This window comes from Hevea brasiliensis, chromosome 4 (assembly GCF_030052815.1).
Source record: "Hevea brasiliensis isolate MT/VB/25A 57/8 chromosome 4, ASM3005281v1, whole genome shotgun sequence".
Classification (NCBI taxonomy): Eukaryota; Viridiplantae; Streptophyta; class Magnoliopsida; order Malpighiales; family Euphorbiaceae; genus Hevea; species Hevea brasiliensis.
Window position 1 is genome coordinate 110,669,511 of NC_079496.1, and position 24,982 is coordinate 110,694,492.

The following is a 24,982-nucleotide window of genomic DNA, read 5'->3' on the forward strand; positions in this document are numbered from 1 at the left end:
TAATCAGGTGTATTAAATGAATTTAATAGATTTATATTTATACTTATTAGAAAAACAATTAATCAAGTGCGATTCTTTCTCTCCCATCTCTGCTTTCGCCATAGTAGTAGGAAAGCACCCTTCCCATCCCCTGCCCCATTTCTGCTTTCGCCAGCTTGGGAAAAGCATCAAGTTACTATTTTGGGTAATTCTTATACATGATACAACAAATAAAACAATTTATATAGCTATAAATTGCCAAAAAGGAACAAATTTGGTCAAAATTAAAGAAAACACATAAAAATTTGAATTAGGGTTTTGTTCCAAAAGGTCACTTGTTCATATTATAATAGAAAAATCGATCTCAAAAATTAATTGTGAAATTAAAGAATGCTTAAAATTGATAATGGATTATTTTTTTTATTGAATTTTTTTATTTAGATTTAATTTATTATGAATTTAATATTTAAAATACATAATGAAATTTATTTATTGAATATATGAATTTTATATATTTATATTTATTTTTATTATACTTAAAAAGGAAATGGTGAGGGACATTATCTTGTGACATCAACGCACCCACTTGTGAATTATTGTGAAAAAAAACTAAGAACGTGTACAGTGAAATGGTCCCTATCTTTTTAGAGTCCACAAAATAGTGGGCTTCAGCTAGGTTAGGCTAATTTTCCACTCTATAGAATGAAGATGTCTGTGTTTTAATAAACATACCAGCTAGTACAAAATCCAACAATAATGAGTAAATTAATGGTTTTTTAATATCTGATCTCCAGGAATCAATGACAGTGAAACTAAATAAATTATTGAATACAATCTCAGAACATCTTTGTCTTTTATGTAAGCTGCCCAAGTGATCCAAAAAAGCATGAATTTTAGCTAAGCACTGAAACAGGGCATGTGCCATGGACAGAGTTGCAGGGGCTACCATGCAATTGTGCCCCACCAGGCCCAAAATTTGAAGTTAGTGACAATGCTTACTGCCCATTTAATTATATGAGGTTTTTTGTTTAGTTCACCTAATTCAAAGACTTTTTATTTCTTTAACATGAATCAGTCATATCCTATAGATATGGTTGCAAAATAGGCCTATTGTCCTTGTATATAAATAGAAAAGTAGCAACATCATAAATAAAGAAAGATGCAAATGGAGCAAACACAACGCACAAATAGATCCTTCACTGTGGTGTCTAGCTATCTTGGCTTTTTGCCTCTTCTGTTTCGTGTCTAAAACCAGTAGTTCTGTTGGTGTAGCGTTTGGTCATGCATAAGCACAATTAGAACATAATTGAAGAAAAATTGATAATCACATAGCATATCATCCGTACAGAACATAAATTGTGTTAGTTGGCTTGCAAGTGTTAATGTTGGAAGGTGGACAGCAAAGCCAATGACTCCATTTCCAAAACCTTTGTTTCAAGTTTAGGGTATTGAAAACAAAGCTTCGGTGCAGATTTGGATGGAATCTGTAAAGGAGCTTTCGCCCATGTGAAGCTGAGTTGCAATCATATATGCTTTTGAAAAGTGGGGTTCAGACTTCTGAAACAGCAAGAGAAGAGGGTCCCTCTTCAATGGATGCTCTTGTTACTTCAATTAACTAGTCACTGATAGATTTATTTAACTTTGGCAAATAGAGAAGCCACCATTCATTGTTGCTGGAGCATCCTTTGTCCTACAATTGGAATCAATTATTGTTTAAATTTCATTTTTATTATTGTCTGCAAGGATGCTTTTATTTGGCTTGCTGGAAAATCAAGCACTGGCTAACAACTTAGAAACTCCGAGATTTTTTTAGTAAAGGGAGTGGGAGAGTACAAACTCGAATTTAGATTTTCTAATTGTGTAATATACCTTCAACAGAAAATCCAAGTTTGTGACTAGCAAAAACGAGTTCACATAACTTATAATATATGTTATTTCACATTGATTTGTCATGAGAATGAGATATTTAAGTTATATATAAGATTTAGACAAACCTACTCCCTAACTAGCTTTTAAATAGAGTTAGGCCCTATTTAATTTTTTAATAAGGTCACCCACATATGTGTTTACTGACAAACTTTGCTCCAGACATTCATGCCAGTATGAGGAGGGTGTATTATCTTATATTAGTTTGAAAAGAGATATTTAAGCTATATATAAAACTTGAGCAAAACTTCTCCTCTTGAACTAACTTTTAAGGTGAAGTTGAGTTGTGTCTATTTTTCTCAACAATATATGTGTATAGACACATAAGGATGATCCTGAAACTTTGATTTTCAGAAAATCAAATTGTTTAATGAATTTCATTTTACATGTGAAATCATTTGTTGAAGACTTCAAATTCAAACTATTGAATTATGTATTTTCATATATGTGTGTTTGAAATATAAAATGTTTTAATAGAAAGAATAATCATTTTTTAATATTAAAATTCTAAAATTAAATCAAGATTAAAACTTCTATAAAACAAGGTGTAATTTAAAACCAAGGTTGAATTAGGAGAAAGCAAGGTTACTTCATTATCATTTTGACATCTGCTAGTAGGCCCAAAAAAACCAGATTAGATGAATGAGACTTCTGTTCAGATTGATCTTTGATGTTCTGAATTGGAATTTGCTACAGCAGAGTGTTATGTCAGGCTGGGCTAGTCTTGGACAAGCTTGGCAGAGTGATTAAATACACCATTTTCAGGCTTTTTAGAGAATTGGGTCCGGCTGGAAGGTCAAAAAACAATTTTTTTAATTATAAATATTATTAAAAAACATTTTTAAAAATTATTTTATCATTTTTAAATTTTATAATTAAAATATATTAAATTTACTTTTAAATATATTTAAATAAATAATTTTTTTAATAATAATAACTCTAAAAATAATACCAAATAAGCTTATAATTGATTGATAAAAATAATCATTGATGAGTTCTTGAGAGAGTAATTTAAAGTAGGGAAAGTATACTTTAGTATTTTATGGTTTGTGTATTTTATTAATAGGGGTTTGAGGTTTATTTTTTTATATTTAAGTGCTTGTATTATTATGCTATTAGTATTTAAGGATAAAATTATTAAATGATATCAATATATATTAATGTGACAAGTTTTTCTGTATTTTTAAGTTAGTCTGACAAGTGAGTTCAACTTATTTAAATGTATATACTAGTCTGCTTGTTGGTTTCCTCACAATAGAAGGGTATATATTAGTATATTCTATATTCTCATATTCTTCATGACTTGGTATTGGATCGATGAAAATAATTATATACAGCTAAATATATGAAATCCACTTACCACTCTGATATAAAAGTATAGGGAGACTTGCTACGTTAGCATATATTAACATCATTTAGCAATTTTATCCTTAAGTGCTACCAGCGCAATAACATAGGCCCTTAAGTGTAAAAAAAAAAACCTCAAGCCCTTATTGATAAAACACGCAAATCACATGGTACTAAAGTATATTTTTTCTTTAAAGTAAGGTGGCAGTTTTTTTATATATATATAATTTAAAGCAAACGGTGGATTTTTTTTATTTAAAAAAAATAATTAGATCAAATTACTTTTAATAAGAAAAAAATTATTTCCTAACATATATTTCTATTAATAGAATAATTCTACCTTTTAAAATCATTGTTAATAATCATGAAACGAAGCAAATTTAAGAAAATTATTATAAACATTAAAATTATATAAATTAAATTATTAAAAATATAAAATATAATGAATTAAGCCTCTATTTATATTAAATAAATAACTTATATATAATAATTTTTTTATAAAAAATATTTTTTAAAAAATATTATTCATGAAAATATACTTTTCATTATTTAATTATAATGTTAAATTAATAATATATATTTATTTCATTTATATATAAGTGTTTTCACATTTTAATAATATTATCAAAGTCTAAAACATGATCCTCTCTCGGAAGAAGGAAGACATTTTTCTTAAACGATGATTTAATTTTTTATTTGATTAAAAAATTATTTTTTATTGATTAATTTTTTTAAATATTTTAAATGTTAAAAAATATAAAAAATATTTTATAATTTTTTTTTCATAAATAAACAAAACTTAAATTATTATAATTTCATAATTAAATTATAATTATAAATTATCTTTTTTTTTCCTTGCTATGTCATCATCTCAGCCGTCGTTGAGAAACAAATACTTCAGGCTGCTTACAAGCTCGTGTATTAAAAAAAATATCTTTCTTTATTTTTGTAAATAATAAAACAAATAATTTTTTAAATTTAAATAAAAATATTATATTATTTTATAATAAATATTTTGAGGAAATAAGAGATAAGATATTTTTAGTAAGAGATAAAACTGATCTCATCATCTAAATACAGTTTTTTTTCTAATTGTATTATCTAAAGTCATCCACAGGTTAGTACATGAAACCTAAGGATGATTGGGAGGTAACATATTACAATTGCAAAGGAATATACCAATATTCCATATATATTATTTCCACATATTAATTTGTTATATGATGGCTGCAAGCTTTGGCCGCTACTAGTGGTTAGGGATCAACATTATGTTTAAATTAAATTAAATCGAATCGAATTAAATTATAAAAATTAAATAATATATATTTAAAAATTGAACGGAATCGAAATGAATGAAAAATTAAATTGAATTGAATTTCTTTATTTTGGTTTGATTTGGTTCAAACTGATCGGTTTTATTTTTTATTATTTTTCATTTAGGTTTGATTTTTAAGTGATTTGATCTAATTTTGACTTTGGTTTGAATCTAATAAACATTAATCAATAAAATTAAACAATTTATATATATATATAATTAACTATAATTAATAAATTCCCTATAAAAATAAATCAATTTAAAAATCGATTCGATTTGATTTGAATATATAAAATTACTATTCAGCTTGATTCGGTTTAATCGATTTTTTTTTTCTCTTCAAAACCGAACCGAACCTAATAACTGAAATTTTTATAATATAAAACCGAATCGAAACAATTAAATTTTAAAACCCAACTGATTAAACTAAATTGACTTGATTCGGTTCAATTTTTTAATTTAAACTGAAATCTGCTCACCCCTACTAGCGGTGGAATTCAAAAATTTTCTTTTATATTATATTTATTTTATTGAATAAAATGTAAAATTTATAGCTTATAATAATATTAATAAAATTAAATTTTGTTTTAAAAAATTAAAATTTCTATGGTGTATAGTCGCCTTATATGTCATCGCTTTTTAAGTTCCTACTCTAAGACTCTATAATTTCCTTGGATATATGAAAAATTGACTGAGTCTAATATGACACTTTCTTGAATGGTTTACCCCTGTTTTATTTGGATTGATCTACAGCTAACTAAGACTGATGCTCAATTATCAATAATTCTTCGAGAATTTACTGTTCGAATGACTAGATCACTCTGAGACTGGTAAGCCTTTAAATCATTTTTTAAGAGATATAAATTTTCTTTGCCCCAAATTAACTCCTTATTCACCTTTCTTCAGGAGGCGCACATCTTTTTCAAGTTTGATCTCAAAGTATGATTTTGACAATTGGGTATTACTCCAGAAGATCAGCACAAAATAAATTTTTACATTCCAAATATCTAGTACCAATGGGTAGTTATGCCATTCGACTTAAGGTAACTCCTTTATATTTAAAAAAAAAAAATATATGTGAAATAAAAAAAATTAGCATAAATTTATATATAATATAATTAATTCTATTTAAAATAATATAATATATTTTTTCTCAATTTAAAATTTTTAACAAAATTCAATTTTAGTCCATTAGGAATGAAATTGAATTCTAAACCAAAATTGAATTGGATCCTACACCACAACTAAAAGACAAACCTAAAATCGCCATCCAGCTTGACCCAAAATGGGGAAAAGCCGAAATCCAGCGGTCGAATTGAAGTTTCAGCCAGCCATATATAGCATGAAATCGCAGATTTAAAATTAAAACCGTCGATTTCACTAGTGGTAAAGCCACTGGAAACGCAATCCAATCCACATATTTGATTGGATTTAAAATAAATGTTTCTTCCTAATTCCTATGGAGTGTTTGTTAATACATGTTTTTATTTATGCCATCCAAAAAAAAAATGTTTTTATTTACTATTACGCAAATTATTATTATTATTATTATTATTATTATTATTATTATGAGACTGACACTCAGTTTGTGATTCTTAATTTTTGTGCTTTAAATTCAATACATGGACAAACCAAATACCTGATAGATTGCACAATTTTTTTTAATTATTTAATTTATGAAATTTGATAAAATCTATAATTTAATAAATGTCAATAAAATTATATAAAATTATAATTAATTTCAGTAAAAATAAATAAAATGCTCTTATATTTATTTTTTATCTGAAAATAATTTAATCTTTGAAATTTTAGATTTTGTTTTATTAATAATTTGTTCTCTGCATTTTTAAAATATAAATTTTATTAATTTAAAAAATTTTAAATTTAAATTAGTAAAATATAGATTAATTACCTTTAAAGTTCTTAAAAATTTTTGATATTTACAAAATCATTTATATATTTTATAAATTGATCCTTAAATATTATAACTCTTTATACATAAACCCTTATAATTTTATAAAATTATATTTATGTCATTATTATTTTAATAATATATATATATATATTTATCAATTTATAATATTTTCATATATTATATTATTATATATATAAAAAGAAAAAAAATAATATGGATATAAGTTTTTATTAAAATAAAACTTTAAAAATTAAATTATTTTTAGATTGAAAATAAAATTAAAAGCATTTTGATTATTTTTGCTAAGTTAAATGAGGAATTAACTATAATTATAACTTCACTCCAAATATTCAAGTCAGCGTAAGGAGAATGTATTGTCTCACATTAATTTAAAATTAAATATTTGAACTATATATAAGACTTGGATAAATCTTCTCTCATTGAACTAAATTTTGAGGTGAAGTTAAACTTTGTCAATTTTTCTCAAGAATATACATATATAGACACACAAGGGTGACCCTAAAACTTTTATTTTTAGAAAATCAAATTGTTTAATGAATTTCATTTTTCATGTGAAATCATTTGTTGAAGACATCAAATTCAAACTATTGAATTATGTATTTTCATATATGTATGTTTGAAATATAAAATGTTTTAATGGAAAGAATAATCATTTTTTAATATTAAAATTCTAAAATAAAAAAACTTTTAAGATTAAAATTTTAATAAAACAAGGCGTAGTTTAAAACCAAGGTTGTATGAGTAGAAAGCAAGGTTGCCTCATTATTATTTTGACATCTGCTAGTAGGCCCAAAACTTAAACCAGATCAGATGAACGAGACTCCTGTTCAGATTGATCTTTGTTGTTCTGAATTGGAATTTGTTACAGCAGAGTGTTATGTCAGGCTGGGCTAGTCTTGGACAAGCCAGAAAGTTTGGCAGAGTGATTAAATACACCATTTTCAGGTTTTTAGAGAATTGGGTAGGACTGAAAGGTCACAAAAAATGTTTTTTTTTTTAAATAATAGATATTATTAAAAATCATTTTAAAAAATTATTTTATAATTAAAATATATTAAATTTACTTTTAAATATATTTAAATAAACAATTTTTTTTTAATAATAATAACTCTAATAACAATATCAAATATGAGTTATTGAAAGAGTAATTTAAAGCAGGAAAAAGTATATTGTAGGTTTGTGTGTTTTATTAATAAATATTTATTTATTTTTTATTTTTTTAGTTTTTTTACGTTTAAGAGATTGTGTTATTACACTATTAGCATTTAAGGACAAACTTACTAAATAATGTCAATATATGTTAATGTGACAAATTGTTTTATATTTTTAAGTTAGTGTAGTAAGTGGGCTCGATCTATTTAGATATATATATTAGTATTTCTGTTAGTTTCTCATAATAAAAAGGTAAATATTAGTATATTTTATTTTTTTTCATTTTTCCTGACTTGGTATTAGATGGATAAATGATTATATACAATTAAATATGTGAAACTCACTTACCATGCTAACTTAAAAGTACAGAGAGACTTAACACATTAATATTTATTAATATCATTCAGTAATTTTGTCATTAAATAATAACAATATAATAACACAGGCCTTTAAGTGTATAAAAATAAACCTCAAATCTTTATTAATAAAATACGTAAATCATATGGTATTAAAGTGTACTTCTCCCTTTAACCTTTAAAGTAAGGTGGCAGTTTTTTTATATATATTATTTAAAGCAAATGGTGGTTTTTTTATTATAAAAATAATAATTTGATCATTCTATTTTTAATAAAAAAAAGTTATTTCCTAACATATATTTCTATTAATAGAATAATTCTACCTTTAAAAATCATTTTTAATAATCATGAATTGAAGCAAATTTAAGGAAATTATGATAAATATTAAAATTATATAAATTAAATTATTAAAATTATAAAATATAATAAATTAAATCTCTGTTTATATTATATAAAATAATTTATATAAGAAAAATATTTTTTATAAAAAATATTTTCTAAAAAAATGTTATCCATTAAATATATTTTTTATTATTTAATTATAATATTAAATTAAAAATATAAATTTATTTCATTTATATATAAAATTTTCACATTTTAATAAAATTATTAAAGTTTAAAAATTACACTCTCTCTAAAAAAGAAAAACATTTTTCTTAAATGATACTTAAATTTTTATTTAATTAAAAAAATATTTTTTATTTATTAAGTTAAAAATATAAAAAAATAATATTTTTCATAAAAATTAATGGAGCTTAAATTATTGTAATTTTATTTCAATGATAGATAATTGAATTATAAATTATCTTTTTTTTTTCCTTGCTGTGTCATCATCTCAGCTCGTTGAGAAACAAATCCTTCAGGCTGCTTACCAGCTCGTGTATTAAAAAAAAAAAAATCTTTATTCTTGTAAATAAAAAAATAATAAAACAAATATTTTTTTTTAATTTAAATAAAATATTATATTATTTTATAATAAATATTTTGAGGAAATAAGAGATAAGATATTTTTAGTAAGAGATAAAACTGATCTCATTATCCAAATACAGTTTTTTTTTTCTAGTTGTATTATCTGGACAAAAGTCATCCACAGGTTAGTACATGAAACCTAAGGATGATTGGGATGTAACATATTACAATTCCAGAGGAATACACCAATATTCCATATATATTATTTTCACAAATTAATGTGTTATATGATGGCTGCAAGCTTTGGCCGCCACTAGTGGTGGAATCCGGAAATTTTCTTTTATATTAAATTTATTTTATTGAATAAAATGTAAAATTTATGGCTTATAATAATGTTAATAAATTTAAATTTTATTTTAAAAAATTAAAATTTCTACGGTAAATAGTCACTCTGTACGCCATCGCTTTTAAAGTTCTTATCCTAAAGCTCTACGATTTCCTTGAAGATATGAAAAATCAATAAAACCTAATATGACGCTTCATTGAATGGTTTGCTCCTCTTCATCTAGATTGATCTACGACTAACTAAGTCTGATGCTTAATTATTAACAATTCTTCAATAATTTATTGTTCGAATGACTAAATCATTTCGAGACTAGTAAGCCTTTAAATCATTTTTTTAGAGATATAAATTTCCTTTGCTCAAAATCAATTCCTTGTTCACCCATATTCACCAGGCATACATCATTTCCAAATTTGATCTCCAAGTAGGATTTTGACAACTGGGTATTATTTCAGAAAATCAGTACAAAATGATTTTTTATATTATAAATACCCGGTACCAATGAACAATTATACCATTCGGGCTTAAGCTAGCTCTTTTATATTTAAAAATATATATAAAATTATATGTGAAGTAAAAAATTTAGCAAAAATTTATATATAATATAATTAATTAAATTTAAAATAATATAATATATTTTTTCTCAATTTAAAATTTTTAACGAAATTCAATTTTAGTCCATTCGGAATGAAATTGAATTCTAAACCAAAATTGAATAGGATCCTAAACAATAACTAAAAAACAAACCTTAAATCGCCATCCAGCTTGATCCAAAATGGCGAAAAGCCGAAATCCAGCGGTAGAATTGAAGTTTTAGCCAGCCATATATAGCATGAAATCGCAGATTTAAAATTGAAACCGTCGATTTCACTAGTGGTAAAGCCACTGGAAACGCAATCCAATCCACATATTTGATCACACATTTGTTTCTTCCTAATTCCTATGGAGTGTTTGTTAATACATGTTTTTATTTATGCCATCAAAAAAAAAAAATGTTTTTATTTACTATTACGCAAATTATTATTATTATTATGAGACTGACAGTCAGTTTGTGATTCTTAATTTTTGTGCTTTAAATTCAATACATGGACACAGACCAAATACCTGATAGATTGCACAATTTTTTTTAATTATTTAATTTATGAAATTTAATAAAACCTATAATTTAATATATGTCAATAAAACTTTATAAAATTATAATTAATTTTAATAAAAATAAATAAAATATTTTTATATTTATTTTTTATCTAAAAATAATTTAATTTTTAAAATTTTATTTTCTTAATCATTTAATCTATTTTATTTTATTAATAATTTAATCTAAAATTAATTTCACTTAAATTAAAAAATTTTAAATTTAAATTAATAAAATATAAATTAATTACATTTAAAATACTTAAAATTTTTTGTTAATTATAAAATTATATATATATATTTTATAAATTTATTCTTAAATATTATAACTATTTAAACATAAACTCTTATAATTTAATAAAATTATATTTATGTTATTATTATTATTATTTTAATAATATATATATTTATCAATTTATAATATTTTTATATATTATATTATAATATATAAAAATATAAAAATTAAGTGATAAATTCTATTAAATTTTATGAATTAAATTATAATTTATTTTTTTTACACCACTTAAAAAAAAAAAAGAAAAAGAAGGAAAATTTTCGTTGTTTTACTTCTTTTATATGTACACACACAAACATCTAGCGTTCGTCAACCATTTTGTTTGCTTGTGACAAGTGATCTGAACCTTCTTCATTGCAATATCAAAATATGATATTGAGATTAATTAATTGGAACCAACCAATCCAAACAAGATCATTGTTTTGGTGTGATGTTTTCAGAACAACTTGCCAGTAGCTAAGCCGGACTGAAAGTCTGAAACTAATCTTCTACTCTTGGTTACATCACAAGCTTTCGTCACGCAATCAAATTATACAAATAGTGACACCATTATCCTAAAACTTAAGAAGACACTGATGTTTTCTTTGCTCTTTCACTGTAGATCTAAGATAACAGATGTATGGTATATATCACATGATTATGTCTTATGGGTTTCTCTTGCACATACATTTGCAGCTGTAAAATGGCCAAAATCAGTAATCAAATCACAGCAAATTAGGCAAAAATGCAACATTAAGCAATTGTTTTGGTGTACAACATTTCTGCAACTCAAAATTAATATATTTACATTTCATAATAAGCTTCTATTATCACCAACGGCTACCATTACCAATTTACCATACACCGCAGCTTGACGATTGCTTCTTTTTTCCATCCCATAATCTAACGACGTTGCCGTTTATCGCCGTCAAATCCTGGTACATGTACCATCCCATATCCCCCTTTCTCATCCTTATCACTCTCTCCCACCACTCTCCCAACCCACCACCATAGCAATCATCACTTCCACTTCCATATCCCCACTGATCTCCAACCACCGTTAACTCGTCGTCTTCGTTCCCGTCACTTTCTCTTTCATTTTCGTAATACATTACAAACTTCGTCCCTCTGGTAACTCCGTCATCTTCAAAAACCGATGCAGTTGGAGCTGGGCCTGAAGATGATGGCGTTTGTGGTGGCAGTGCCTGAGTAGCTGGCTCGGGTACCGATGTTTCGAGAACCTGCTTAGAATCATTCACGTTCCGGAGCCCGTCAATACAAGTAGCTGAAGAAAGTGTCTCCGATTTGCCGGAAAGTGCAACGGCACCGGCGTTTCTGATCCTCCAGAAGCTGACAGCTGCCATGACAAGAGCGACCCACGTCCATAGATTATTGACAACAGCAAAGATCCCAAAGCTTACATAATCAAAAGCCAAAGCTTCAATAGGAGAATCCAAGACGTTCATGGTTGTTTTTGATGGGTGTTACGGAATGGTTGCAGTGTTGCATTCAGGTTGTGTGGATGAAAAATGGAGGAGACATAATGGGTATATAAGGGAAATTGAGATGGAAGGTGAGCCGTCAGATGAGGCAACTGGGTTATGGGATCTGATAAGAGATGCTGAGAATCGAGAACCAAGATGCTTATTGTGGAGGTAGATCCAAAATATATACCAAATCCTGCACCCGCTATTTTTTTCTGTTAAAAGTACACGTGTAAGGAGATGAGTGCGTTTGGATGCTGATCACGATGAGTTCACATAGAGAAAGAGAAAGGGAAAGGGCAGAATAGAATAGAGAAGTGAAGTAGAGTGTAGAGAAACGTGACTGTGAGGTGACGCTACGAACACGTGTTAAAAGGTAGACGGACTGTGACGAATCTTATTACGTCACGTTCACTTTCTTAATTTTTAATCTTTTTTGTTATTACATGTTGTAAATGTGTGGTTGAGGTGTATTAGGGTCTATGGACCTGTGTTTGTATCTCGTATGATACATCAAAAGATACGCTGTTCGGTGGCGTGTGATTCACATCTACCCTCAATTTTTTATTTATTATTTCATGGAGACATAATATTATTTTAAATTTTATTAAATTATTTTAAACAACAATTTTAATCATTTTAATGTTTTAATATTTTATAATAAAAATATATCAAGTTTCACTTTAAATTAATTTTAGTAATTAAAATTTTAAAAATATTTTTCTTAATTATAATACCAAATACCCTTTCTCTATTTTCCTCCTCTTTTCTCAAAAATAATCTTAATAGTAAATTTATTTGATCTTAGTTATTTGTAGTACAATTTGGTATCCCCTTTTAAAAATATTTTAAATATATAAAAAATTGGTAATGGCCGATAATATTATTTATTTGATCATTTATTATTATTTATAGTTACTTGCAGCGTCTTCTATAGTTACTATCAAATCATCTAATAATAGATATAAAAAAATAAAATTTATTTTGTAAAAAATAAAGTTACGTAATTGGTCAAATTTTTTTCTAATGTATTAAAAGTCTAAAAAAAGGACTTTAATTCTTATATTATCGATAATAAAAAAAAATCAAGAGATTATTTTGATTAGTAAAAGTATTTATAAATTAAAGTATAATAAAAATTTAAAGATTAAATTAAATACTAAATATTATAAAAAAATTAAAATTAAAAAGTTGATAAAAAAATTATTGTGTATTGCAAAACGTAAAAATTATAAATATTTTTATTTTAAAAACTAAATTAAATATTAAATATAATAAAAAAATTAAAATTAAAAGACTAATAAAACAAATTGTTGGGCACGTGAAGCCATGTGAATTTTAAATAAATAAAGCAAACATTAGCAATGCCAAAATTAATATGTTCACCTCATAATAATATAGAGTTACATCAATAAAAATGTTATCTTTCACCATCTTCAATAATAAAATATCCAATTACAAGTTTTAACTAGTCTCTCTCAATATAAAATAAATAAATCGGATCTAAATTTATCATAAAAATTAACTAAAAAATAGGAGGCTTACTCAATTTTTATATATATCTCATCTCAAACTAATGTAGGACAATACACTCTCTCACAGTCAGCAATGAATATTTAAAATTTACTGATAAATACATTTGTGAGTGGCTAAATATTAAAGTAAAGTAAATTCTGATACTATATAAAAAAAATAGACCGTCTAACTACACCTTAAAAGTTAGTTCAAGAAAAAGAAGTTTACCCCAATCATATAAATAACTTAAATATATCATTCTAATATGAGATAACATCTTTTAAATATAAAATTAATATATTTAATTTATTACTTCAATTATACAATAAGACCTTTTATCATTGGATAATAATTTATTTACAATAAATATTTAAAAAAAAATATTTTTCCCGTAAATTAGAAAAAGTCATTCACTTTCTATTTGTGGGGAAGAAGACTCGGGTCCCCGTGACGCTTCACGAAATAATTTTACAGTCTGGCATATGCAACTTGTGTCTTTCAATTGGGCAATCTGACGAAGCAAAACGATCATTTTGTGTGGAATAATTTATTTAATATAGTGAATGTGGTCGGATGGTGTCATTAATTAATCATGGCTATTGGTTTGATTTTGATCCAAAACCAAATTGACCACTTTTGATCCGATTTAAAATTGGTTTCTATCAAGGTCGACTTAGACAGATTTCAGTCCTAATTGGACCGCAACTAATTCAGTCAAATCAAAATGGAATAGTCTTAGGGCGAAGGCTGGTCTCTCCCCTTGATCGAACCGGATCGGAACTAATGGTTTGGTTGACAATCTACACTTGATCATTCAACACATAGAAAGTGTTTCAAACTTTTTACACTGTAGAGCTGCATGCGTAGAGCGTACCATGTGGTTGGCATTGGCAAGAATTGTTGCCAATAAATTTAAGCGCCCAAAACAAAAGCTTGAGCACGTTTCCAAGAAGATTGAAGCTATATATGAAGAGGACAACCAAGTTCTATAAAAGGTATTTTTATCTCGACTTATAGCTTCAACCACAGTGATGAAAATCTGCAAAGAAATATGGGGAGTTGCCCCTGGAAGAAGAACTTGCCACTGAAGCATTTAGCCCTCATGAGACTATGAGAAGCTCCTCATGCAATTCTTGGCTGTGATTATTGGAATCCATTATTGGCCCACCAGGGTAAATGTGTTGGGCTAAACTGGCCTTGTATACTGAAGGCTGGGTGTCTTATTCAGATTCTATTGTTGTCTTCCTTTTTTGTGGCGTAGGCCTGTTTCCTTTTTCCCAAATAATTTTTTCCTAAAAAAAATGAAATTGTAATCAATACGATATTTCAGAATCCTCAGGGACTAGTCTGCAACTTAAATTTAATCGGGGGCCAATAGCAAATGTGTGCGCCTAACTGACTGCTACGAACATTTCTGAATCACAAAACCCTAAACCCTAAAGCCCTCAGAAATCCATCTCGCCTCTTCCTTGAATAGTTACATGATTTGAGCGTTCTTGTTTGTTTATTTTTCTTTTTATCGTTCTGCGATTAATTCTAAAATTTGAAGCAAATGGAGGAAGTAAAGAAATTTTTCCGTAACATTTCAAAGTCAGGGGATTCCTCGTCCGAGACTCCATACAGTTTCAGTGGAAAAGGAGGAGTAACTACTGCTTTATCTTCTTCTGATCAATCTCGGGCTTTGATGACTAGGCCTCCCAGGTACTTCCAATTTCCATTAAATCCACTTGAAATTTTCTATTTTCCCTTTAAATTGATGAACTCTTTGTGGTAATTCTTGATTTGTATGCTGGGTTTTAACCAGTGATTGTTTTAGATGTGTGTGGTACAGACTGGTAGTATTGCAGGATTGAGTAATGCAAATGCTATGTTTGGAATTTGGTAGTCAAGTAAAATTAATGCATTGCTCATTTAGTCATTGGAAATTTGCAAGGTTTCAGCTCATGTTTTGTCTTAAATTTCGACAACTGGAAGAGTTATCATTTGATATTTTCTTGATATAAGGTGCATGGTTTGTGATTTTCCTCATTTTCAATGTAAGCAAAGTAACCAAACTGTTCTTGAAAATAGTACTTCTCAAAGTGGTTATGTAAGTATCATTTGATAAGTTTTTTGATATAAGATGCATGGGTCTGTGATTTTCCTCATTTTTAATGCAAGCAAAGCAACCAAATTGTTCTTGAAAACAGTACTTTTCAAATTGGTTGTGTGCCTGATATATCAGCCATAAGCTATAAGCCCTTACCTTTTTACATTAATTTTAGATGAACTGACGAAACATATATTCCTTGGTGCATGATGTTTGCGGATGATATTGTTCTGATAGATGAGACACGAGAAGGAGTCAATAGGAAGTTAGAACTTTGGAGAAGTACTCTAGAGTTAAAGAGTTTTAAGTTAAGTAGAATGAAGACATAATACATGTATTGCAAGTTCAGTGAAGGCCAAACTGGTGATAGGGAAGGAGTTAGTTTGAATGGAGTGGTACTGTTCTAAAGTAATCACTTTAAATATCTAGGCTCAGTCATTCAAGTAGATGGGGGATGTGAGGAGGATGTTAGTCATAGGATTAAAGCCGGACGGTTGAAGTGGAGACGTGCCACGGGAGTTTTATGTGATCGTAAGATTCCTAATAAATTAAAAGGAAAATTTTACCGTACAGCCATACGACCGGCTATGTTATATGGTAGTGAGTGTTGGGCACTGAAAGAGTCGTATGCATCTAAGTTAAGAGTTGCAGAGATGAGAATGTTAAGGTGGATGAGTGGCCATACTAGACTAGATAAAGTCCGTAATGAAAGTATTAGAGAAAAGGTAGGAGTGGTGCCAATTGAAGATAAGTTGAGAGAAGGGAGATTAAGGTGGTTTGGTCATAGGTTAGAGGATAAAAAGAAAAAAAGAGGTAGACCTAAATTGACTTGGAGGAGAGTAGTACAATACGACTTAGAAGTATTACACATTTATGAGGATTTAATCCAAAATCGTTCAGAGTGGAAAAAGCGAATCCATATAGCCGACCTCAAATTTTTAGGATAAATGCTTAGTTGAGTTGAGTTGAGTTGTGTGTGTCTGATATAAAGCGTTGGCCATGGTGCCTTTTCCTAAACGACAACCTGAATGGGTAGGTTCAAAAAATTTATTAGCTGTTTGATTCCTACAATGTTAAATTTGCAATGTTTGAAACCAAATAAGTTTGCTGATTAAATTTCTGATAATTTCTGGAACTGTTATATAAGCATAGTCTCAATTTTAACTTTTAAGCCCCATGAGATCATCTCATTCAGAGCCCTGCAAAGTCTTGTTGATTGGCTGTGAATGTTTCATTGCAAATTGAATTGTAATTGCCTATTTATTTCCTCATCCTTTTGATTCTCTTTTCCTATGTTTTCCTTCATTGATCATTATTGCTAATTTGCCCAATTGCAGACAAATGGTTTCACTGTGGACCTGTTCAAAGCTTTGTTCGATTTTCTTTGTTGCTGGAGTTGTTGTTGGCTGCACGTTGAAGAGACGTGTTCGGAGGTGGGCTTCTAAGCTTCTCAAGAGATTGAAAGATGACTGATGCTAAACATCTTTCATTTCCCATGTAATGGAATTGCCGCTGTCTTTGAATATTGCAATTTGAAGACTTCCTACTTCATAGCTTAATATATGAGAATTGGGTTGCGAAATTGCTAGATATGTGTTGTCTCTTATCTATATCTCATGCCAATGACATGATTCTTGGTTTAGAAACTTCTATAAGCTCATTCACTGATAGGTGATACCCGTTAATTTTTGCTTTTATTGATAAACGGATGAACTTCTATTGGATTGTTAACATATATATTTCTCTCTGCTAAATTACATTCCTAGCACCTAGAAAAAAATTCCACTCAAAATCCTCTGTGTGTATTGAATTGTTGATTGTATTCCTGAAATATTTTGATTTCCATACACTGCACTTTATGAGATTCGAATAAGGATATCTTGAAATGACCAATCGTATGCAGCTCTGGTGGCTTCTCCTTGGGAGTTAGAAATAGTTCAATATCAATAGCTACCATGGTAACCCCTATGGAGTATGGATAGCTCATTTCTATAAATAATATAAATGACCTTATCAGCAGAAGCTTTGCTTGGGCTCATAAACAATCAAATAGCTGAGGTGATTGATTCACTTAAGAGGTAATTAATATGAATTGGGATTGTTCATGAACATGCGCACATTAGTTAATTAATTAATGAAAAATTATTTTTTAAAAAGTATGATGTAGAAAGTGTTTGATTTAACTTATAAAAATTATAAACCGATATGAGTTTATAAATATTTAAGATTTTAAGTAGTTGCATGTTTGATTAAAGTGTTTGCGTATTTAGTACATAGGCATTATCGTGCTAGTTGAGATGTTAAGAGTTGCTATTGGTAGATTAGAATATGAATTGAATAATATTTTTATTTATTATGTAAATATCAATAGATAAATTAAACAGCATCATTTCTCTAGTCAAGTTTCAAGTCGCATTTTTTAAATGAACTGTGAAGTTGAGAGAGTGTTTTCCCATAAACATACCCATCAACAGCAAATTTTCGTGTGGCCGGGCTGACGGAATAGCTAAGCAAATTCCATTAAGTTCAGGTTTTGCAATCACCTGACAACCTGATCGAGAACTGTGAAATCCACAAAAGAAAAATCAAACTAGGTGAGCCCAAAGGCCAAATCCAACATGTCATTCTCCTTGTCAGTTGGGTCTTCTAATTTGTTGCAGTATTCCACATTCTACAGTAACATTCAAACAGACGTATAATGTGTTTATTTTGCAGGCCCTTTCCACTGCAAGCAAAAATGGAGATGCGGGGTATCGAACCCCGTACCTCTCGCATGCAAAGCGAGCGCTCTACCGTTTGAGCTACATCCCCATTTCTTTTTCATACCTCCTTACAAAATTCTAACTAGCAGCTTTTATATGCAATATTTTCATTTTTTGGTGGCCAGTTAGTGCCCGTGTCCCAATGCCAAGGTTCAGAGTTAAATACTTTGGTTGATAAGCTTCAATAACACACATGAATTTATTCTTTCTTTCTCCCTTTTTTTCTAAATAATTATTCTTCTTCTTGTTCACAATTTCTTCAACATGCCCAATTTCTTTCCTTCAATTTCTTGTTATTAATGTACATTCTTTATATTTGAATGAACTCCCGTAAATGGGAAATTACTTATTTTCTCCTGCACATAAGGGCAGATGTCAGCTGGTAGAGAGGAAAAAAATAGAACATCTCCTCAGTTAATATAGGGATTGGGCCTCTTACAACGAGTTAAGAGTATGGCGGCAACACTGATTTTGGCAACTAGTTCTTGTGAAGATCATATTATCTTTGATTGTGTTGCGTAATATGAATCGACCCAGTAACTAAAACTTTGGAGGTGGAATAAGCCACTTGTTTCCATTGATATAAGTCATGCTCAAGAAGGGTTTTGCTTCTTCATCTGATAACATTTTTGCATACTTGACTCGGCCGGAGGAGCTAGCACCTGGTCCCCTGCACTTGTACTCTCCATAGTACGCAGTCCTAATATCAAATCAACAAATAATTAACCCATCAAATTAATAAGGATTCTCTATTTGAATATACTCTAAATTAAATTGAAGGATGTGTGGAAGCATATATATATATACTCATTGGATTCAGGGTGTTTGCCAATGGACCATCCTGCATCGTTAATGAGGCTGCCCATGTACGTGTAAGCGAACACCACCCTAGGCCTCTCCTTCCATGCACGGCCAAGGTAAGTGTTGTTGCCGATCCCTGTAATGTTGCAGTATATAAATGTGAATCCACTGTCTTCAGTTACGTTTTTTCTGGCTTGAGCTGTGATCACCCCTGTGCCTTCAGCAACCGATTCGATGGTTGTGTTCTGTATCAACCATCCATATTCTCTACTATTAACTCTTACTGGAAATTAAAAAGCCCTAGCTAGTTACGTAATACATTGAGAGTTGAGAATAATTCTAGTAGAAAAATTACCAGGTAGAGCGATTTTCCATTTCCAAAGATGAAATCCACAGTGCCACGAACGTAGCAGTCCTGGAATAAATGCCTGCCCCTGTCATCGCACAAGGTGTCTTGAAACCCCACGAATTGGCAGTTGTGAAATGCTGCTTTATCTCCTGATATTCTCATGGCCACCGCCTGTGCTCCTGTTCTATTCACATCTGGCATTGGAGCTGCATTCTAATTACAAGAACCCACAAAATAAAAGACCATGTTGGGTTATTTATTGCTATAGAAATATAACCACCCGTAACAACTATAAGAGAAAACAAGGAAACCCACCACAAACGCCACATTCACGGCCATAAAGTAATTGCTCTCTACGGCCACGGTGGCGCTGTAGACCGTGCCATACTGCGACGCCGTCCCGTTAAACACAATCTTGGGCATATCCCCTGGATCCCCATAAAACGTAATAAACGGCTTGGAGCTGTTAATCGTGATTTTCTCCCAATACTCTCCACCATTAATCCAAATGATGGTTCTTTGCTTGTTGTCTACCGGAATGCTATGAATGGCATCAGTAATTGTTTGAAAATCGGCGAAAGCATGCTTTGCAACCGTGATCACCCTAACGCAGTCTTCGGCAAAGGCCAAGCGCTTGTCCACAGCAATATGTGGAATTCCTTTGGAGGCATCGGATTTTCTCTGGTTATAGCCTTTGATGTTGTTGACAACCCATGATCCGACTTTTGAGAAATCTGTAGGTACCTGTTTTGAGTTGGAAACTGCTGTGGGGAGGAGTTGGAGATGGAGTAATGCGATTAAAATTGAGGCGAGAGAATAGAATTGTTTCATTTCTAGCTAAAAAAATGAATTAACTTATTTTCTTTCCTTGTTCAAGATTTATACAAAGAAGTGGTGGGTTATGCTGCACTGCGAAGAATTTAATTAACGAGGGCTGAGAGAAGAAGTGGGTACGTTATGTTTAAAATCTAGTTGTTGTTCGCTTGTGTAGCGTACAATTAATAAACCTAAGTCTTATGGTTTCACGTCTAGCGTGCTTCCAAGCTGGGAGGAACAGTTTTTGCAGTTAATGGACCAATTTTAGGGTCTGCAAGTAACATCTTTGCGGCCTACTTAGCATAATTGTCCATTGGCCACCAGAATCGGAGAAAACAGAATTATTGATGAATGAAATTAGATCAAACAGAATCGGATTGGGTAATATTGGGCTACATGTGTATAGTAGCAATACAGTTCCATGGTCCTAACTGGTCCTAACTAAGGCCAAGTTTTCATCTTTTTCCTTTCTAATAATTAATTAATGGCAGCTGCAACTCAGCATCGTACCCTTTTGGGGTAGGATAGGATTAGAGCTGCATTGGTCTATTTGGCGGGTTTATTGCATTTTATCAAACTATAAAATCGGTTTTGATAGCATTTAAATTGAAATTAAAAAATTAAATTACAAAATCATATATGTTTAGTTTTTATATTAAGCGGGTTCGATTCGACTTAGATAATTTTTACTTTTTTTAACACTTTTTTAGCTTTTATAATTCAACTATTAAATCTAATTTAGCTTTTTGAACTTTTACTATGTTAACCCAAAATTTAAACAAAAAATTTAGTTTATAATTATTTTCAAATTACAATAAATATTTCAATATATAAAACCATTAATTTCGATTTGAATTGAATTAATTAAGTTGATTAATTTCGCGATTTCTTTCCACACCTCTAGAGATACAATAGATGGATCTAAAATCATCCTCCAACCATTTCAAATATTTATTATTGCGGCTATGATGCAAAAGAGCTTTTATGATCATCAATTTGCATACACGTACTTGCGTTCCATTATTCAAAGATATTATTCATTGCATGCTTCAATAAAACAAGCTAGCTAGACGCAGCATTATAAGTACTATATCATATGGAAATATGCCTTGCATGCACTGTCTGTTCAATGTGATATTGTGAATCCAAGACTTAAATGACCAAATTAAACCAAGGCATTAAAAAGACAAAAGAGTGTCAGTTTCATAGGGTGTCTTGCAAGAAAAGAATAAGGAAGAAGGGTGGAGGCCAGCTGAGAAGGCCATGAGAGATCAAAAATTTGCTACTGGTGTGGTGTAGTGTAGAATTTGCTTTGTATATATATATAGCTCCTATAAACGCGTGCGTTTCCTCCGTAATAACGTTTCTCACGATGATGAAAGATATCCATGATTTCAATGTTTGTTTTGGTAGAGCAATCAATTAATTCCACTCTCACTTGCCTGTATATATTCGCCTTGCTACTCACTTGCATTAATGGCCGCTTGTAAGTGTTAAATGAGAAATTTTTGTCTAGAACTAATTCATTATAAACCCAAGAGAGGGATCCACCTATTATATATATAAATTTAAAATATATATTTTATACTATAATTAGGCTATCAACAAGACATGTCTGGTGAATTATCTCTTTCCAGAATCATGGTTTTCTAACTTAATCATCAAAATGGCTTCCTGGCATGAGTTAGGAATCCCCTTTAAGGCTTTCTCTTTGGTTGAAGATGCATTTGTCTAATTTGTATTTGCCGCGAAAATATATCACGTTGTCATCAATTAGTGCATGGACCTCATCACAAGCATTATGGATAATCACACAACTCAGTCCCACATCATCCCAGAGCATCAACACTTCTGTCGATTCCTATGATCAGGAAGACCTTCTTAATAAGCATCAAAGTATAATAAACATAAGTCTGAAGTTTTTCTGGCTACATTCAGCATTATAATACTATGAAATATTGTGCACTCAGGGTTTCGCCCTTATATGTTGAGCTAGTGTTGTCACCACCCTTGTTTGTTTTGCTCGGGCAATTTTCCTTAGATACCCTCTCGTATTATAAGTAAGGCTGAGCATTTAGTTCAAATTGAATCAAATCAAACTGAATCATCAAAATCAAATTATTATATTTAAAAAATCAAACCGAACCGAAATGAATGAAAAATCAAATGAAACGTTTGATTTTTGAGTTTTGATTATTTTTTAATTTAGACTTGATTTTAAGTTATTTGATCTGATTTTGATCTTAATTTAAACTTAATAATCATTAATCAATAAATTAAACAATTTATATATATAAAATTACCTATAATTCATAAATTTCTTATAAAAATAAATTAATTTAAAAATTAATAAAGTAAATAAGTTCAGTTTGGTCTAATCGATTTTCTCTCCAAAATCAAACCGAACTGAAATAATCGAAATTCTTAAATTGTAAAACTAAACCAAACCGAATTATCTTAAAAACTAAACTAAATTATCGAATTAAGATGGCTCAATTTGATTTATTCGATTTAAACTGAATAGCGCTCAACCCTAGATATAAGGATTTGTTATCTAATGTGAACCCAACAATTTAAAAAGAGATAATATCTAAAAAGGATTAAATATCCTATTTAAGATATATTTCTTACGATACAATAGATCGATCATCAACCAAATATATATAAATAATCCACTTTTAGTGAATTATTAAAATTCCAATTATTTGATTTAATTATAAGAGTCGCTTTCTAACTAGAGCTAATTAAGGATACTCTTTAAAACTTTCTCTTTAATCGTTGGTGCATTCATCGAATTTGTATTTAGTGCTCATCCTACACATAATAATAGTACAATAACATTATTTTTTATATAAAAAAAAGTTAATGGCAAAAGACTGAATCCCAAGAATTAATAGAACCACATAATTATATGTATATGACGGTTGAAATCCATCCATCTATTTAAAAAGATAAAGCCTTATATATATATATATATATATCTTGTTTAGACTGTGAACACAAAACACAATGTAATAGGTAAACCCATATAAGTACAGCTCATATATGAAAAATAAGTGAAAGTTATATTATATCTTAAATTTATGATAAATTATTTTTTATATATATTATGAAAATTTTTATATTATGTCACTATAATTTCATGTCAATATTTAATATGGAAAGACAAAATATAAATATGATTATTTGAAAAAAATTATAAAATAATTATAAATTTTTAAGATTCACTCATGTATACATATTCACTTATTAAAATTTACATATGTTCACTTACTATTGAGTTGTCATTCCATATAAATTACTTTATATGTAATAGCTGTTGCATATATAAATTCTCATATATTACACTCATTGAGGAAAATATAATAACAAATTAAGGAAGAACTAACACTTTGTCTTGGCCAATTATTACATATATCAATTATTAGGTAATTTTTACAGTCTGTCCATGAATTTTATCTCATATTTTCATTTTTATTTTTTAACTTTAATTTATTATTAAAAAATTTTTAAATTTTAATTTTATTTTATAAAAATACCTTTTAACCTGTAATAGCAGGTTTTCATATTAAAAAATCTCTTTAAGTTATAGTGTGACATTTATAAATATAATTTCAGCACTTTTCGATGTAGAGTAAATTCTCCTCATTTTCAAGAAGCATATTATTGTTACAGTATTGGTAATTTCGTGATAAGTTCATATGATGGTTGAAGCTGTCAGTATTTTTTTGGGTGCGAGAAGAAATAAATTAAAAAGGTAATATATATTTTTTTTAACCTAAAAACCTGCTATAGCATAGCAGGTTAGAAATGTTTTTTTGAAACAAAATTAAAGTTGATGAATTTTTTAGTAATAAATTAAAGTTAAGAATAGAAGTAAAACATGAGATAAAATTCAAGTACAGGTTATAAAAATTACCTATATCATTATAATAATTAGGGTTAATTTCACTCGTAGTCCCTCAACTTAGGTAGTTGTATCAGTATCATCCTTAACTTTAATTTATATTATAAAAATCTCTAAACTTCAATTTAAGTATTGCTAAAATTCCTGTAACATACTATTACAGGTTTTTAGATTAACTTATAATTAAATTTCACTCATTATCCCTCAACTTAAACAGATTTATCATAGTCATTCCTCACTTTATAGTCCATTTAAAATTTTAAATCTTTATTTTTTTAAAATAAAATCATACTTTTAGAAGTAGTTTAATATTTTTATAAATATTTATAATTAATTAATTAATTTATTTATCATATAAATTATTATTTTTACATATAATTCGAATTTAGGTTAATATATAAAAGATGTATGTTTAATTTATCTTAATTTTTTTGTTTGTTTTAATGTAAGGAAGGAATTAATAACATATAATGATTTTACTTTATTTTGAAAATATTTAAAAGTATGAATGCTTTAATTTTTTTATATAGGTTAATATTGTATATAATTTTTGTTTTTATTTATTAAATTAGCCTAATAATATATTTA

General features: G+C 28.6%; 3 protein-coding genes and 1 non-coding gene across 4 annotated transcripts; 1 reads left to right on the forward strand and 3 right to left on the reverse strand.

The window, feature by feature from the left end:
• Positions 1–11,406: 11,406 nt before the first annotated feature.
• Positions 11,407–12,725, reverse strand: LOC110650889 (uncharacterized). Its single transcript, XM_021806034.2, has one exon. The coding sequence runs from the start codon at positions 12,135–12,137 to the stop codon at positions 11,526–11,528; it is 612 nt and encodes a 203-aa protein (XP_021661726.2). The 5' UTR covers positions 12,138–12,725; the 3' UTR covers positions 11,407–11,525.
• Positions 12,726–14,954: 2,229 nt separating this feature from the next.
• LOC110650890 (uncharacterized) lies at positions 14,955–17,551 on the forward strand. The gene is made up of 2 exons (XM_021806035.2): positions 14,955–15,371; positions 17,097–17,551. Exons 1-2 carry the CDS (start codon positions 15,223–15,225, stop codon positions 17,230–17,232), a joined length of 285 nt encoding a protein of 94 aa, XP_021661727.2. The 5' UTR covers positions 14,955–15,222; the 3' UTR covers positions 17,233–17,551.
• A 946-nt stretch (positions 17,552–18,497) lies between these two features.
• On the reverse strand, positions 18,498–18,570 carry TRNAA-UGC (transfer RNA alanine (anticodon UGC)). The gene has a single exon. It is a non-coding gene; the product is annotated as a tRNA-Ala (tRNA).
• Positions 18,571–18,915: 345 nt separating this feature from the next.
• Positions 18,916–20,590, reverse strand: LOC110650892 (putative pectinesterase 63). The gene is made up of 4 exons (XM_021806037.2): positions 19,987–20,590; positions 19,678–19,884; positions 19,329–19,567; positions 18,916–19,221 (listed from the first exon to the last, which is right to left on the reverse strand). Exons 1-4 carry the CDS (start codon positions 20,500–20,502, stop codon positions 19,062–19,064), a joined length of 1,122 nt encoding a protein of 373 aa, XP_021661729.2. The 5' UTR covers positions 20,503–20,590; the 3' UTR covers positions 18,916–19,061.
• Positions 20,591–24,982: the final 4,392 nt, after the last annotated feature.

What these genes read in the sequence shown, in the direction of transcription:
- LOC110650889 (XM_021806034.2), bottom strand. Translation starts at nt 12,137, where the DNA reads ATGAACGTCTTGGATTCTCCTATTGAAGCTTTGGCTTTTGATTATGTA.
- LOC110650890 (XM_021806035.2), top strand. Translation starts at nt 15,223, where the DNA reads ATGGAGGAAGTAAAGAAATTTTTCCGTAACATTTCAAAGTCAGGGGAT. An exon ending in TTGATGACTAGGCCTCCCAG is followed by an intron (nt 15,372 to 17,096) that starts GTACTTCCAATT and finishes GCCCAATTGCAG; the next exon opens with ACAAATGGTTTCACTGTGGA.
- LOC110650892 (XM_021806037.2), bottom strand. Translation starts at nt 20,502, where the DNA reads ATGAAACAATTCTATTCTCTCGCCTCAATTTTAATCGCATTACTCCAT. An exon ending in CCGTGAATGTGGCGTTTGTG is followed by an intron (nt 19,885 to 19,986) that starts GTGGGTTTCCTT and finishes TCTTGTAATTAG; the next exon opens with AATGCAGCTCCAATGCCAGA. An exon ending in ATGGAAAATCGCTCTACCTG is followed by an intron (nt 19,568 to 19,677) that starts GTAATTTTTCTA and finishes TGGTTGATACAG; the next exon opens with AACACAACCATCGAATCGGT.